This window comes from Bufo gargarizans, chromosome 10, assembly GCF_014858855.1.
Source record: "Bufo gargarizans isolate SCDJY-AF-19 chromosome 10, ASM1485885v1, whole genome shotgun sequence".
Lineage (NCBI taxonomy): Eukaryota > Metazoa > Chordata > Amphibia > Anura > Bufonidae > Bufo > Bufo gargarizans.
Window position 1 is genome coordinate 13692287 of NC_058089.1, and position 15304 is coordinate 13707590.

Below are 15304 nucleotides of genomic sequence, written 5' to 3' on the forward strand. Positions count from 1 at the left end.
ATCTCAACCATCAGTCAGTGTCAACAGTCACAGTGCCATCAGTCAGTGCCAGCTGTCTCAGCCTTCAGTCAGTGCCACCAGTCACAGTGCCATCAGTCAGTGCCAGCTGTCTCAACCATCAGTCAGTGCCACCAGTCACAGTGCCAGTCACAGTGCCAGCTGTCTCAACCTTCAGTCAGTGCCACCAGTCAGTGCCAGCCCTCTCAGCCATCAGAAAGTGCCACCAGCCACCAGTCAGTGCCAACCGTCTCAGCCACCAGTCACAGTACAAGCAGTCTCAGCCACTAGTTGCTGCCAGCAGTCTCAGCACCACGAGTCAGTGCCAGCCGTCTCAGCCATCAGTCAGTGCCACCAGCCACAGTGCCAGCAGTCTCAACCACCCAGGCCCACAGGGGTACAGGGGAATCCCCCGGTGAGCCCCTGAGCAAGGTGGGCCCCTAGTCTCCCACCCCCTGCACAAGTGGCACATAACGCAGCAGACTTACTGCACTACACCTCAACCAGCCTATGTTCATATAAAAAAACTTGTTAGATTATTTATTATATTTGAATGTATCTGTACAGTGGGCGCCCAAAATACATTTTACTGGTGGGCCCTAGGTACCCCAGTCCGACACTGCAGCCACCAGTCAGTGCCACCAGCCACAGCCACCAGTCACAGTACCAGCAGTCTCAGCACCACCAGTCAGTGCCACCAGTCACAGTGCCAGCAGTTTCAGCCACAGCCACCAGTCAGTGCCATTTAATATAGACTGTTCCTGCTAATGTTTATGCACTACTGTTCTAGCGCCCGTTATTGTCTAGTAGATATATATAATTCTAACGTAAAACTTCATGGCACTCTGCCAATAAATGCTCGGAGTCGGGTTCCCACCCCGAATATAACAATAAAGAGAACTCCAGCAGTTATGATGCGGAAGGGTGAACTTTTATTAAAGCGCGGCCTTTACAAACAGTGACGTTTCGGCCTAATGTGACCTTTATCAAACTGCTGCCACTTAGAGAAGATGGGAAAGTGTAGGAGATAGCTGCGCTGAGAGAATCTGGGTACTGTGCAGGCGCACGAGTAGATAAATGCGCCTGCACAGTACCCAGATTCTCTTAGCGCAGCTATTTCCTACACTTTCCCATCTTCTCTAAGTGGCAGCAGTTTGATAAAGGCCACATTAGGCCGAAACGTCACTGTTTGTAAAGGCCGCACTTTAATAAAAGTTCACCCTTCAACATCATAACTGCTGGAGTTCTCTTTTTGTTAGATATATGTAAGTAATGAGAAATAATAAATCTCTGCTGCTCCATAACAATGACATCGTTGGTTCCAGTGATGACATCATCAGTGTGACACACATACAGTATAGCGTCTTCTCGTCCTCACCTCAGGTAATCTCGGCGACATAGAATGAGATTGGCTTTTGTGTAGAGGGTGGATCCGACCTCCCCGAGGCGGCAGTCGCAGCAGGCGCACTTCAGGCAGTCCTCATGCCAGTACTTGTCCAGGGCCTTCAGCAGGTAGCGGTCCTTTATCTTCCGGTTGCAGCCGGCGCAGCCTTTCTGTTTGCCTTTGGGCTGTACGGAGAGCATCGGCACGCCTAGAGGAGGAGAGAGCGGACATGTCACCATGAATCTGCACCTTTCATCTCATATACCTTCTCATTGTCTGGCTTAGCTCTGTTGTTTACGTCTGGAAAAACTGCTGCATCATTGCCATAGACTTGTATCGTGAATGATAGGAAGAAATTGTAACATTGTTTCTGTTTAGGCTGTGCTTCTTCACCCCACCTCCCACTAGAAGGTTCTAAGCCCCTAGTTGTCTAAAGATAGGGACCAGTGTTTAGTAGGAGAGACTCTGCCAAACCGTATAAGTGACCTGAAGGAGACGCTAAAATGGGGATACTCTGCCACAGACCCTGGGCCTCCAGCCTTTGGCCAGGGTACCAGCCTTCTGAGAGAGGGACAGCTCGCTCAGGCCTTTCCTCAGCATCAAACCCTTTTTCTGCCAGGGAGGAGACTGGAGAAGGCAGCCCTATGCCTCGTACTAGGGAGGAGACTGGAGAAGCCAGCCCTATGCCTCTTCTCAGGGAGGAGACTGGAGAAGCCAGCTCTATGCCTCATCTCAGAGAGGAGACTGGAGAAGCCGGCCCTATGCCTGGTTCTAGGGAGGAGACTGGAGAAGCCAGCCCTATGCCTCATCTCAGGGAGGAGACTGGAGAAGCCAGCCCTATGCCTGGTTCTAGGGAGGAGACTGGAGAAGCCAGCCCTATGCCTCATCTCAGGGAGGAGACTGGAGAAGCCAGCCCTATGCCTGGTTCTAGGGAGGAGACTGGAGAAGCCAGCCCTATGCCTTGTCTCAGGGAGGAGACTGGAGAAGCCGGTCCTATGCCTCGTCTCAGGGAGGAGACTGGAGAAGCCAGCCCTATGCCTCATCTCAGGGAGGAGACTGGAGAAGCCGGTCTTATGCCTCATGTCAGGGAGGAGACTGGAGAAGCCGGTCCTATGCCTCATGTCAGGGAGGAGACTGGAGAAGCCAGCCCTATGCCTCATGTCAGGGAGGAGACTGGAGAAGCCGGTCCTATGCCTCATCTCAGGGAGGAGACTGGAGAAGCCAGCCCTATGCCTCATCTCAGAGAGGAGACTGGAGAAGCCGGCCCTATGCCTGGTTCTAGGGAGGAGACTGGAGAAGCCAGCCTTATGCCTCATCTCAGGGAGGAGACTGGAGAAGCCGGCCCTATGCCTCGTCTCAGGGAGGAGACTGGAGAAGCCGGCCCTATGCCTCGTCTCAGGGAGGAGACTGGAGAAGCCGGTCCTATGCCTCGTCTCAGGGAGGAGACTGGAGAAGCCAGCCCTATGCCTCATCTCAGGGAGGAGACTGGAGAAGCCGGTCTTATGCCTCATCTCAGGGAGGAGACTGGAGAAGCCAGCCCTATGCCTCATCTCAGGGAGGAGACTGGAGAAGCCAGCCCTATGCCTGGTTCTAGGGAGGAGACTGGAGAAGCCAGCCCTATGCCTCATCTCAGGGAGGAGACTGGAGAAGCCAGCCCTATGCCTGGTTCTAGGGAGGAGACTGGAGAAGCCAGCCCTATGCCTTGTCTCAGGGAGGAGACTGGAGAAGCCGGTCCTATGCCTCGTCTCAGGGAGGAGACTGGAGAAGCCAGCCCTATGCCTCATCTCAGGGAGGAGACTGGAGAAGCCGGTCTTATGCCTCATGTCAGGGAGGAGACTGGAGAAGCCGGTCCTATGCCTCATCTCAGGGAGGAGACTGGAGAAGCCAGCCCTATGCCTCATGTCAGGGAGGAGACTGGAGAAGCCGGTCCTATGCCTCATCTCAGGGAGGAGACTGGAGAAGCCAGCCCTATGCCTCATCTCAGAGAGGAGACTGGAGAAGCCAGCCCTATGCCTGGTTCTAGGGAGGAGACTGGAGAAGCCAGCCTTATGCCTCATCTCAGGGAGGAGACTGGAGAAGCCGGCCCTATGCCTCGTCTCAGGGAGGAGACTGGAGAAGCCGGCCCTATGCCTCGTCTCAGGGAGGAGACTGGAGAAGCCGGTCCTATGCCTCGTCTCAGGGAGGAGACTGGAGAAGCCAGCCCTATGCCTCATCTCAGGGAGGAGACTGGAGAAGCCGGTCTTATGCCTCATCTCAGGGAGGAGACTGGAGAAGCCAGCCCTATGCCTCATCTCAGGGAGGAGACTGGAGAAGCCAGCCCTATGCCTCGTCTCAGGGAGGAGACTGGAGAAGCCAGCCCCATGCCTCGTCTCAGGGAGGAGACTGGAGAAGCCAGCCCTATGCCTCGTTCTAGGGAGGAGACTGGAGAAGCCAGCCCTATGCCTCGCCTGTATTGTTTTGCACCTGAATTCCTCTAGTAAAGAAGCCATCTGATTACTGCAGACCCCGACTCTCTGGACTTTTTTACCATTGGGGTGCACCACTCCTTACCACCCCTCCAGGAGAGCAACAACACTTGGTGACACCTCAACGGTGTCCAGGGGACCCAGCGTATCGTTGGGCCCACCCCAAACCCGGCCACTGCAGCAGCCACTGATATCCCACTGACACACAGCAATCTCTGCTCAACGAGCCCCTTTGAGGAAAGTGTATTTTAAATAATTCTCCTGAAGAAAGAACAGACATGACCAATCCATCCTGAAGGTGGAGCAGACATGAACAATCCATCCTGAAGGCGGAGCAGACATGAACAATCCATCCCGAAGGCGGAGCAGACATGATTAATCCATGCCTAAGTGGGAGTAGACATGACCAATCCATCCCAGAGAGGGAGCAGACATGATCAATCTATCCTAAAGGAGGAGCAGACATGACCAATCCATCCTGAAGGACGAGCAGACATGACAAATCTATCCCAAAGGGGGAGCAGACATGACCAATCCATCCCGAAGGCGGAGCAGACATGACCAATCCATCCCGAAGGCGGAGCAGACATGGTTAATCCATGCCTAAGTGGGAGTAGACATGACCAATCCATCCCAGAGAGGGAGCAGACATGATCAATCTAGCTTAAAGGAGGAGCAGACATGACCAATCCATCCTGAAGGACGAGCAGACATGACAAATCTATCCCAAAGGGGGAGCAGACATGACCAATCCATCTTGAAGGTACAGCAGACATGACCAATCTATCCTAAGTGCTGTCACTGAGTACTGTACAGTGTAGGGCACATTGTGCTAAAGAAAAGTACTGGGGCCCCATGACTTATCTCCACAAGGGCCCAATCACCAACCTTACAAATGTGCCAGGGCGGGGGGCAGATGACGATACTGGGGGTATTTTGAGGCAGCAGGAGCCATGTCGGGGCCCCATAGGTCTTACAGACACATGCACCCACAGGACACGTACAGAACAATCGCCCCGGAGGTAAGTGTCCGTGGGGCAGTGAGTATCTACAGGAGACAACATGGCGCTGCCGCGTATTACTGTTACACAGAGCAGAGATGGAGGCGGACGGCTGGGGAGCTCAGTAATGGCGGCGCTGACATTTCCCCGCTTTCCTGCGGGCTGACGCCGCTTGTGAGGCGCGGACACTTCTTACAGTAATGGGTGACCCGCCGCTAAAAGCCTCCGACGACAGCACTTAAGACGCTTCACACAAACAACGTATCAATCCATCGTATCCGCACTGCCGCGGCGACCGCGCTCCAGCCTTAAGGCTTTAAAAGTCCCTTTTCTGGAGATGTCGCCGGCGCGGCTAATGATTTAAAACGCCGCTCTTCCCGTCTGTGCCCCCCCCCCCCCCGCTGCAGTTAATACATTTAAATGCTGAATGTATTTGCCGCCGCTGGAGAAATGCGTTAACCAGCCCTTCCCTGACGCGCGTTACGCTCCCAGAATCCTCCGCCTGTCAGAAGGGATCCCAGTGACTGACACCAGCAGTTACTTCTGTCTCCAGGAAAGCTGGGTGATGACCAATATGGCCGCTCTGCGGGGCGATCACTCCGCTCTTCCAGACTCCTGAATGACCAGTAACACAGTGATACTGGGAGCTGCTGTGGTCTCGGTGGAGAAGCTGGGTGACCGCCCTGTAGGAGCTTTTGGCTCTCGCCCAACTTTCCCAGAAACAGCCAGGATTACACAGGGGTCGCGCTCATGTGCCCCTTACCCCCCCCCCCCCCCCATGATCTTGTTCCCCAGCTCCCCCATTACTGCGGGTGAGGAGATGATTGTCGCGCCCTTCCCCCGCCACCATCTGATAACGCTTTTCCATTGAGACGTCTGATCTTCATAGGATCCTAATGAATTCGGCGCCTCCTCAGCCGCTTATCGGCCTCCAGATTTGCGCAGTTTTCATCTCGCGCCTCAATCATTCCATCTAGATAGAAATTAAATTTACCTCCGGAAAGTTTTAATTAACGAAAGGAGATGAAGAATATAAAAGTGAGAAGCGTATCGGCCGGATCTGCGCGCACCTGTCATCTGCTCCTCAAAGAGCTTAGCGGGCTTTGAGGAAGGGACAATGTGACGGGAAGGACGGCGGCGGGCGCAGCGCTACAGGGCAATCAGGCGGGCATCTTAACCCTTCAGACACAAAGCAACTATAAGAAGGGGCCACATGACCTGTTCTTACTGAGGGTTAACCTCCACCCTGGGTCCCAATGCCAACCCTGCGGCCGGACCCCCCTTACCAGGCGCCAAATACTGGCAGAGGGGCCTTCGCGTGTGACTGTCCTGTCCTGACAGTTTGCAACAATGTATCAAGGCAGATAAAAGAGACGTCTGGATTAGATACAATTGTAACAGATGTTCAGGGCAAGCATTATAGGTCAGAGAAACAGGAGTGCTTCCATTCACTGACAGCATGCAGAGGAACTGAGGCACAAAATGTGTTAGCAAAATGACATCATCCATTGAGGTTTGGAAGATGGGAACGACTGCTGGGAACCTGCGACCTCCCATATGTGATGTATAGGGCGCGGACACTTACTGTCTCAGGTATGTGAGGACGTCTCCAGAGCCTCTCTGCAGGATTAATGGCGGATTCTCTGTTGCGCAAGTCACAGAATGGCGCTTTACACTTTCTGAAATAGAGATTTGCGGACGTCGAGCGGCGCCATTCTCTGCTCCTGTTTACACCTGGCGATAAATGTCATTTCAGCCTGGTCATTAATTAGGTGCACCCTCTGCAAACATTTGCACCTGGCATATAAACTCGACCAGTCCCTGTTGCCAGGAGTAAATGTTGGTGAATGTGTCGGGGCAGAAGTCCTGGCCCCGCCCCCGGCACGCCCCCGCCGTACCCTCAACACTCTTAAGCGTCTAACGCACAATATACATAAGAGGGTCATGCAACATTTTTATGCCAAAAACTGACATAACCATGTTTGTAAATGACCCCCATTGTCTATTAGGGTGCATAGTAGTCTGGAATCCATCTCCTGCGTTTCCCTCCACATACTTTACACTGCAGTTCTGCTCCATTATGGCACAGCTATGATCAGTGACTTCAGCTCAGCTGTATTGTCTTTGAAGGCTAACATCAGTATTTTGTTGCATCTTTGCCCCCATGCTCTACACTGCAGCTAGGAACAGTCCCTCCAGATAAGTTGCTTTAAACTGGCCTGAAGATTTCCTCTTCTTACATCAGAGGCTGAGGCTGCTGCTCTGCTTCCCCATGCTTTACACTGCTCTGCCGCTCCATTAGGTCATTGCTCTAAACAGTGATTCCAGTTTATCTGCATCGTTTATTGGAGGCGTAGGTTATCTGAAATCCAACTCCTGTCAGCTTGCTGCTCTACTTCCCCCATGCTTTACACTGCAGCGCTGCTCCATTAGCTCACTGCTCTAATCACGGATATACTGAAGTCTTAGATCCACACTGAGGATCCGGCTGCTGTTCTGCCTCTCCCCCATATCTATTACACAATCTATGGCTTCCTGTACATGAACAGAATGCCAGAGTTAAAGTTCTGACTGACACACAGGCAGGTTAGTAGCAGAGGCATGACACAGTGGCAGCAGTCGCACCTGTCACCCGGTGAGAAGACCCTATTATTACTCCTCATCACTGATTCGGTAAGGGAGAATTGTCAGGGGATGCTAGGAGTAGTAGTTCTACGATCACTGGGAAGCTGCAGGTTGCAGACGTCAATTGTGAAGTCTCCCTTTGTCCGAATTTTCATTAAAATAGTGAATTTCAGGTCGTTAACCCTGTGGGGAGCGTTACCCCCTCCCCCATTAGCCCAGATAAGTGCGCCTAATGATCGTCCCTCATATCCTGTTCCACCAGCGCTTGGGACCCCCAGAATCCCCCTGGGGGCCACACACTATGAACACCTTCACTTCACACCTTTTAAGGACCCGCGGCTCATTACTGTGCAGGAAAAACAACCCTAATTGGGGGAAGAGGAGGACACACAATCCCCAGGAGACCGCGCCGCCCCCCCCAGGGCTGGCAAAAGACCCCCCCAATTAATGGCGACTAATTGCTAATTCTACAGAGACTCTAAGAAGACTAATTACATAAAACATTCCTGTACTGTGACAATAGAGGCCCTAAACCTGCCCCGCAAAATGACCCCCCCCCCCCCCCCCCCACACACACAGGAAGGACAGAGGGGTGGCGGTAATCTCAAGAATCGCCAAGAAGTAAAAATGCCGTAATCTCCAGTGTCCATGTCTGAAGTATAAAAGACACCTGAGAGCATAAGAGAAGGGGAGCGGCGCAAAGAACCTGATCTGAACATAGGAGCAGTATTATAGTAGTTATATTCCTGTACATAGGAGCAGTATTATAGTAGTTATATTCTGTACATAGGAGCAGTATTATAGTAGTTATATTCTTGTACATAGGAGCAGTATTATAGTAGTTATATTCTTGTACATAGGGGCAGTATTATAGTAGTTATATTCTTGTACATAGCAGCAGTATTATAGTAGTTATATTCTTGTACATAGGAGCAGTATTATAGTAGTTATATTCTTGTACATAGGACCAAGTATTATAGCAGTATTATAGTAGTTATATTCCTTGTACATAGGAGCAGTATTATAGTAGTTATATCCTGTACATAGGAGCAGTATTATAGTATTATATTCTTGTACATAGGACCAGTATTATAGTAGTTATATTCTTGTACATAGGAGCAGTATTATAGTAGTTATATTCTTGTACATAGAGCAGTATTATAGTAGTTATATTCTTGTACAGAGAGGCAGTATTATAGTAGTTATATTCTTGTACATAGGAGCAGTATTATAGTAGATATATTCTGTACATAGGAGCAGTATTATAGTAGTTACTATTCCTGTACATAGACAGTATTATAGTAGTTATATTCTTGTACATAGGAGCAGTATATAGGTAGTTATATCTTGTACTAGGGGCAGTATAGTTAGTTATATTCTTGTACATAGCAGATTATAGTAGTATTATTCTTGTACATAGGAGGCAGTATTATAGTAGTTATATTCTTGTACATAGGAGCAGTATTATAGTAGTTATATTCCTGTACATAGGAGCAGTATTATAGTAGTTATATTCCTGTACATAGGAGCAGTATTATAGTAGTTATATTCTTGTACATAGGAGCAGTATTATAGTAGTTATATTCTTGTACATAGGGGCAGTATTATAGTAGTTATATTCTTGTACATAGCAGCAGTATTATAGTAGTTATATTCTTGTACATAGGAGCAGTATTATAGTAGTATTATTCTTGTACATAGGAGGCAGTATTATAGTAGTTATATTCTTGTACATAGGAGCAGTATTATAGTAGTTATATTCCTATACATAGGAGCAGTATTATAGTAGTTATATTCTTGTACATAGGAGGCAGTATTATAGTAGTTATATTCTTGTACATAGGAGCAGTATTATAGTAGTTATATTCTTGTACATAGCAGCAGTATTATAGTAGTTATATTCTTGTACATAGGAGCAGTATTATAGTAGTTATATTCTTGTACATAGGAGGCAGTATTATAGTAGTTATATTCTTGTACATAGGAGCAGTATTATAGTAGTTATATCCTTGTACATAGGAGGCAGTATTATAGTAGTTATATCCTTGTACATAGGAGCAGTAATATAGTAGTTATATTCCTGTACATAGGAGCAGTATTATAGTAGGTATATTCTTGTACATAGGAGCAGTATTATAGTAGTTATATTCCTGTACATAGGAGCAGTATTATAGTAGGTATATTCTTGTACATAGGAGCAGTATTATAGTAGTTATATTCTGGTACATAGGAGCAGTATTATAGTAGTTATATTCTTGTACATAGGAGGCAGTATTATAGTAGTTATATTCTTGTACATAGGAGCAGTATTATAGCAGTTATATTCCTGTACATAGGAGGCAGTATTATAGTAGTTATATTCCTGTACATAGGAGCAGTATTATAGTAGTTATATTCCTGTACATAGGAGCAGTATTATAGTAGTTATATTCCTGTACATAGGAGCAGTATTATAGTAGTTATAATCTTGTACATAGGAGGCAGTATTATAGTAGTTATATCCTTGTACATAGGAGCAGTATTATAGTAGTTATATTCTTGTACTATGGAGCAGTATTATAGCAGTTATATTCTTGTACATAGGAGCAGTATTATATACTCACGATCCATGATTATGTTTATCGGTATGTAGTATGTTGGGTACATCACTGTGTTACATGACGCTGGAGGTTTTTGATTTCAGCCGGACCCTTCCCCTTATGTTTCCATAATATCCTTTTAAAAAGCCTAGAGACGTGAACATAATGGCTCCAGGGCTGAAAGCAGCTGACAGGTATTAGAGCGGGGTAGAGCGGCGCTGGGTCACTAATGCATGTATGGAAGAATAGCTCGTTACCGTCGCTTCCTGCTTTGTTTTGTCGGCGTATTTGCCTAAAATAGAATCTATGAACGACCTTTACTGACTGCGATCCGAAGCGATGCTGCCAAAAAATAACCGCACTTTACCAAGTCAGAGAGTGCAGTCATTACAGACCATTACAGATCGGGCAGGGAGTGCGGGGAGCTTCTCTACACTGGAGCGCATATGCTAGGATTAGATACAGTATCACACATTATTAGATATGCAGCTTAGAAGATTGTATCACACATGATACGATTAGATATATGCTAGGATTAGATACAGCAGTTTACAGACAGTATCACATGCCATGGGCTTAGATATATAGCTCAGCAGACAGTATCACACAGGACAGGATTAGATACACAGCTCAGCAGATAGTATCACACATCATTAGATTAGATACACAGTTCAGCAGACAGTATCACACAGTACAGGATTAGATACGCAGCTCAGCAGACAGTATCACACATCATTAGATTAGATACACAGCTCAGCAGACAGTATCACACAGGACAGGATTAGATACACAGCTCAGCAGATAGTATCACACATCATTAGATTAGATACACAGTTCAGCAGACAGTATCACACAGGACAGGATTAGATACGCAGCTCAGCAGACAGTATCACACATCATTAGATTAGATACACAGTTCAGCAGACAGTGTCACAAATCCTAGGCTTAGATACGCAAAAGACAAAGGTGCTGTGATTCAGTCAGGTTTATTAAGGACATTTTTACACCATTTTTGGCATAAAATAGTCACAAGACTATTGCGCCATTCTTCCCAATAGGGAGGGGGGGGGGGGGGGGGGTTTCTCCTCCCTGACAAATTTACTAACATTTACTCCTGGAAACCGGTGTAAGGCCTCATGCCTTGTTGTGTTCCGTGTCCGTTGTCCCGTTTTCCGTGATATTCTGCGGACCCATTGACTTTCAATGGGTCCGTGGAAAACTCGGCTAATGCACCGTTTGTCATCCACGTCCGTGATCCGTGTTTTCAGTCCATCAAAAAAATATGACCTGTCCTATTTTTTTCACGGACAACGGTTCGCGGACCCATTCAAGTCAATGGGTCCGTGAAAAAACACGGAGGCACACAAGATTGTCATCCGCGTCCATGATCTTTGTCCGTTTTTTTCCTATCATTTGCAAGGCAAACGACTTAGATTTTTTTCCACTTTCCTTCATGTCTGGTGATCCTCCAAAAATCAAGGAAGACACACGGAAACGGAAACGGATCACGCAACAACGGAACCCCGTTTTGCGTACCGTGAAAAAATACTGTTGTGTGCATGAGGCCTAAAAGAATGGAAACTACTCCCGTCAGGCGCTGCACCTAATTTATGATGAGACCTGCACCAGGAGCTCTAAGGACCGGCGTAAAAATACAGTCTTTGATAAATGATCCCCTTTGTGTAAAATAATCCAGAGGCTGAAGCCCTGTCGTAGGCTGAGGGTTTGTTACTACTGCATCTAGTCTAGACAATCCTCTGTGAGCTAAATAGCCTTGACCCCAGACTGATACACTGTACCAAACCACCAGAACAGAGATTTGTGCTGCTGTTTTGCCTAGAGGGTTGACTGATGTAAAGTAAAACCACAGCAGCCAATCAGATTCCAGCTGTCATTTTCCAAAAGAAGCTCTGAAATAGAAGGTGGAATCTGACTGGTTGCCTTAGACCAGTTTTGATAAATCTGCCCCAAAGTATCACAACTGAGAAGATACAAGACTTGATACAAATGTCTCTACACAGGAAGCAGAGACCTGGAGCGTTGTCAGAAGGCCACAAACCCTGCACTAGAAAGTTCTAGAACATTTCATCGCAGAGCTACTGAGACTGGACTCCAGCCTGATACAAGTTACCTGTACCGATACATTGTAACAAACTGTAAAGACTGCAAAGACAAGGCTTTGTTCACATCACCGCTCAGCCTTTCCGTTCTCGGAGCACATAGCTGAGCCGAACGGAACCTAAGGAGCCCATAGACTATATTGGGGTCCTGCGCGCACAACTTTTGTCTCCGCTCCAAAATCATCTTCTGAGCAGAAACCTAATGGACCCCATTATCAGGGCTGGTGCAAGGATTTTTGCCACCATAGGCAAAAGCTAATTTTGCCGCCCCCTTGACTCCGCCCTTTGGCCCGCCCCTTTTTTGTCAAGCACCTATTTAATGATTGTTGGATGCAACATTTTACTTGACCACCTAATTTTAGATCTCTGCAGCAGCCCCGTTACAATCCCCCCTCCCCCCGATCAGCCTTTCGACCAAATAATAAAAATAGTAAAATAGAACATTGAATTAAAACATTTTAATTGTAAACATTTTCTCATATTCAAAACATAAAATAGCAGCATTGCCCATATATCAAGTGCCAACAAGATTTCCAAACATAACAAGGGCAAGTGTGTAGTGGCAGACTAGCAGAGAGATCTCATAACAGCCCACAGACCCCATCCGACCTCAGATCAGCCAAAGACCCCCCATCCGACCTCAGATCAGCCCTCAGATCAGCCCACAGACCCCCCATCCGACCTCAGATCAGCCAAAGACCCCCCATCCGACCTCAGATCAGCCCTCAGATCAGCCCACAGACCCCCCATCCGAACTCAGATCAGCCAAAGACCCCCCATCCGACCTCAGATCAGCTCACAGACCCCCCATCCGACCTCAGATCAGCCAAAGACCCCCACTCAGCCCCCCATTAGCCTACTCAGCCCCCATCAAACCTCAGATCAGCGCACAGACCCCCCCATCCGACCTCAGATCAGCCAAAGACCCCCCATCCGACCTCAGATCAGCCCTCAGATCAGCCCACAGACCCCCCATCCGAACTCAGATCAGCCAAAGACCCCCCATCCGACCTCAGATCAGCTCACAGACCCCCCCATCCGACCTCAGATCAGCCAAAGACCCCCACTCAGCCCCCCATTAGCCTACTCAGCCCCCATCAAACCTCAGATCAGCGCACAGACCCCCCCATCCGACCTCAGATCAGCCAAAGACCCCCACTCAGCCCCCCATTAGCCTACTCAGCCCCCATCAAACCTCAGATCAGCGCACAGACCCCCCCATCCGACCTCAGATCAGCCAAAGACCCCCACTCAGCCCCCCATTAGCCTACTCAGCCCCCATCAAACCTCAGATCAGCGCACAGACCCCCCCATCCGACCTCAGATCAGCCAAAGACCCCCACTCAGCCCCCCATTAGCCTACTCAGCCCCCATCAAACCTCAGATCAGCCCACAGACCCCCCATCCGAACTCAGATCAGCCAAAGACCCCCCATCCGACCTCAGATCAGCCCTCAGATCAGCCCACAGACCCCCCATCCGAACTCAGATCAGCCAAAGACCCCCCATCCGACCTCAGATCAGCTCACAGACCCCCCATCCGAACTCAGATCAGCCAAAGACCCCCCATCCGACCTCAGATCAGCTCACAGACCCCCCATCCGACCTCAGATCAGCCAAAGACCCCCACTCAGCCCCCCATTAGCCTACTCAGCCCCCATCAAACCTCAGATCAGCGCACAGACCCCCCCATCCGACCTCAGATCAGCCAAAGACCCCCACTCAGCCCCCCATTAGCCTACTCAGCCCCCATCAAACCTCATATCAGCCCACTCAGACCCCCAATGCCCCCTCATCGCGGCAGGCAGAACTAACTACATACTACAATACTTCCCTAAAGCGCTGCGGCTCCTCTTCCTCGCGCTCCCGTCTTCCCGCCGGCGCTGCACTGTCACCCGACAGCGTGCAGCATCAAGTCATAGTGCGCTCACTACGTCCTGACGCTGTACACGCTCAGGAGGATAGTGCAGCGCCGGGGCCGCCACCGCCAGGGAGCTGGGACAGTGTAGGTTAAAATGGGCGGGGCTGACTGCGCAGGCGTGCGTGTTGGGTCCGGACATGTCACCTGGTGCGGCCCACACCCGCTGCACCCCCCTCGCAACGCCACTGCTAGTAGCAGTCTGCTACTGTGACTTCTATTGCGGCCAGACTCCAGAGCGCCGGCGCCCCCAGCAAGAGTGCGCTCTACGCGGTGGCCGGCCCTGCCCATTATAGTCTATGGGGTCCGTAGGCTCAGTTCGGCTCAGTTATGTGACGAATACGTAATTTCCGTTCTCCTGCTCCGTTTAACGGAAAGGCTGAACGCTGATGTGAACGAAGCCTGAGGCTCAGAGTACAACATTGTAACAAATCTCCAGCTGTGAAATCTTGAAAATGTTGAATTGAAGGGGGCGTATTAAGTCTTGTCTGTCGGTTCTATGACGTCACCTCACCGACTTTTTAATGAAATTATGACTTTATGTCTCTCTTGCTACTTTGAAAAGAAGGTGTAAATGTGACGTGGAGGGCGACGCCAGAAGAAATGCCTCTTTTTAAAAAAAAAATTACTAAAAAAGTGACAATTTCACTCCAGTTACGGGGGAGGGGAGTGACATCCGTAGACAGTTTTAAAGAGGCGCCACATTGATCACGTGCGACACATTTAGTACGAATTACACAGACGCAAAAAGTTTGCATTTTCACAATATATTCCCTTAAAAGGCTGATCAGTGGAAGCGTGCTCGCATCGCCGACGCAGGGGCTCATTCAGACCGACAGACTTCACGCAGAAGGAAGCGCACGTTGGAATGCAGCTCTGGATGTGACTAGAGTCTTGTATGACACCAGCAGGGGGCGCACATACTTACACGTCAGCCCGTAGGATGCCATCTACCCTGGTATTGTGGCACCCGCGCTGCCTCCTGTGGGTGATGTACGGCTAAACGTTCCAATGCCTCATGGGCCGCAGTGAGAAATTGCATAGTCAAAATGGCTTCCATCCTGGGTGTCACAAAGCGCATGTTATTAATGGCCGGATTTACAGCGAGGGCGTCTCCGCGCTGCCTCCTGAGCCATTAGGACACAGAACTGAAAACTGTCATTTGCGTCCTGGTCGTCATACGAAAAAGTCATTTGCGCCCAAACCATTTGCACTG

At 49.2% G+C, this 15304-nt stretch overlaps 1 protein-coding gene across 2 annotated transcripts in view; it reads right to left on the minus strand.

The window, feature by feature from the left end:
• Positions 1–15304, minus strand: part of LMO1 (LIM domain only 1) — an 85510-nt gene that overhangs the window by 11930 nt on the left and 58276 nt on the right. For both annotated transcript variants that reach the window (XM_044270608.1, XM_044270607.1), the window contains exon 2: positions 1376–1589. In XM_044270608.1, coding sequence (XP_044126543.1) covers positions 1376–1589 — 214 coding nt within the window. The remainder of the gene's footprint in view (positions 1–1375; positions 1590–15304) is intronic.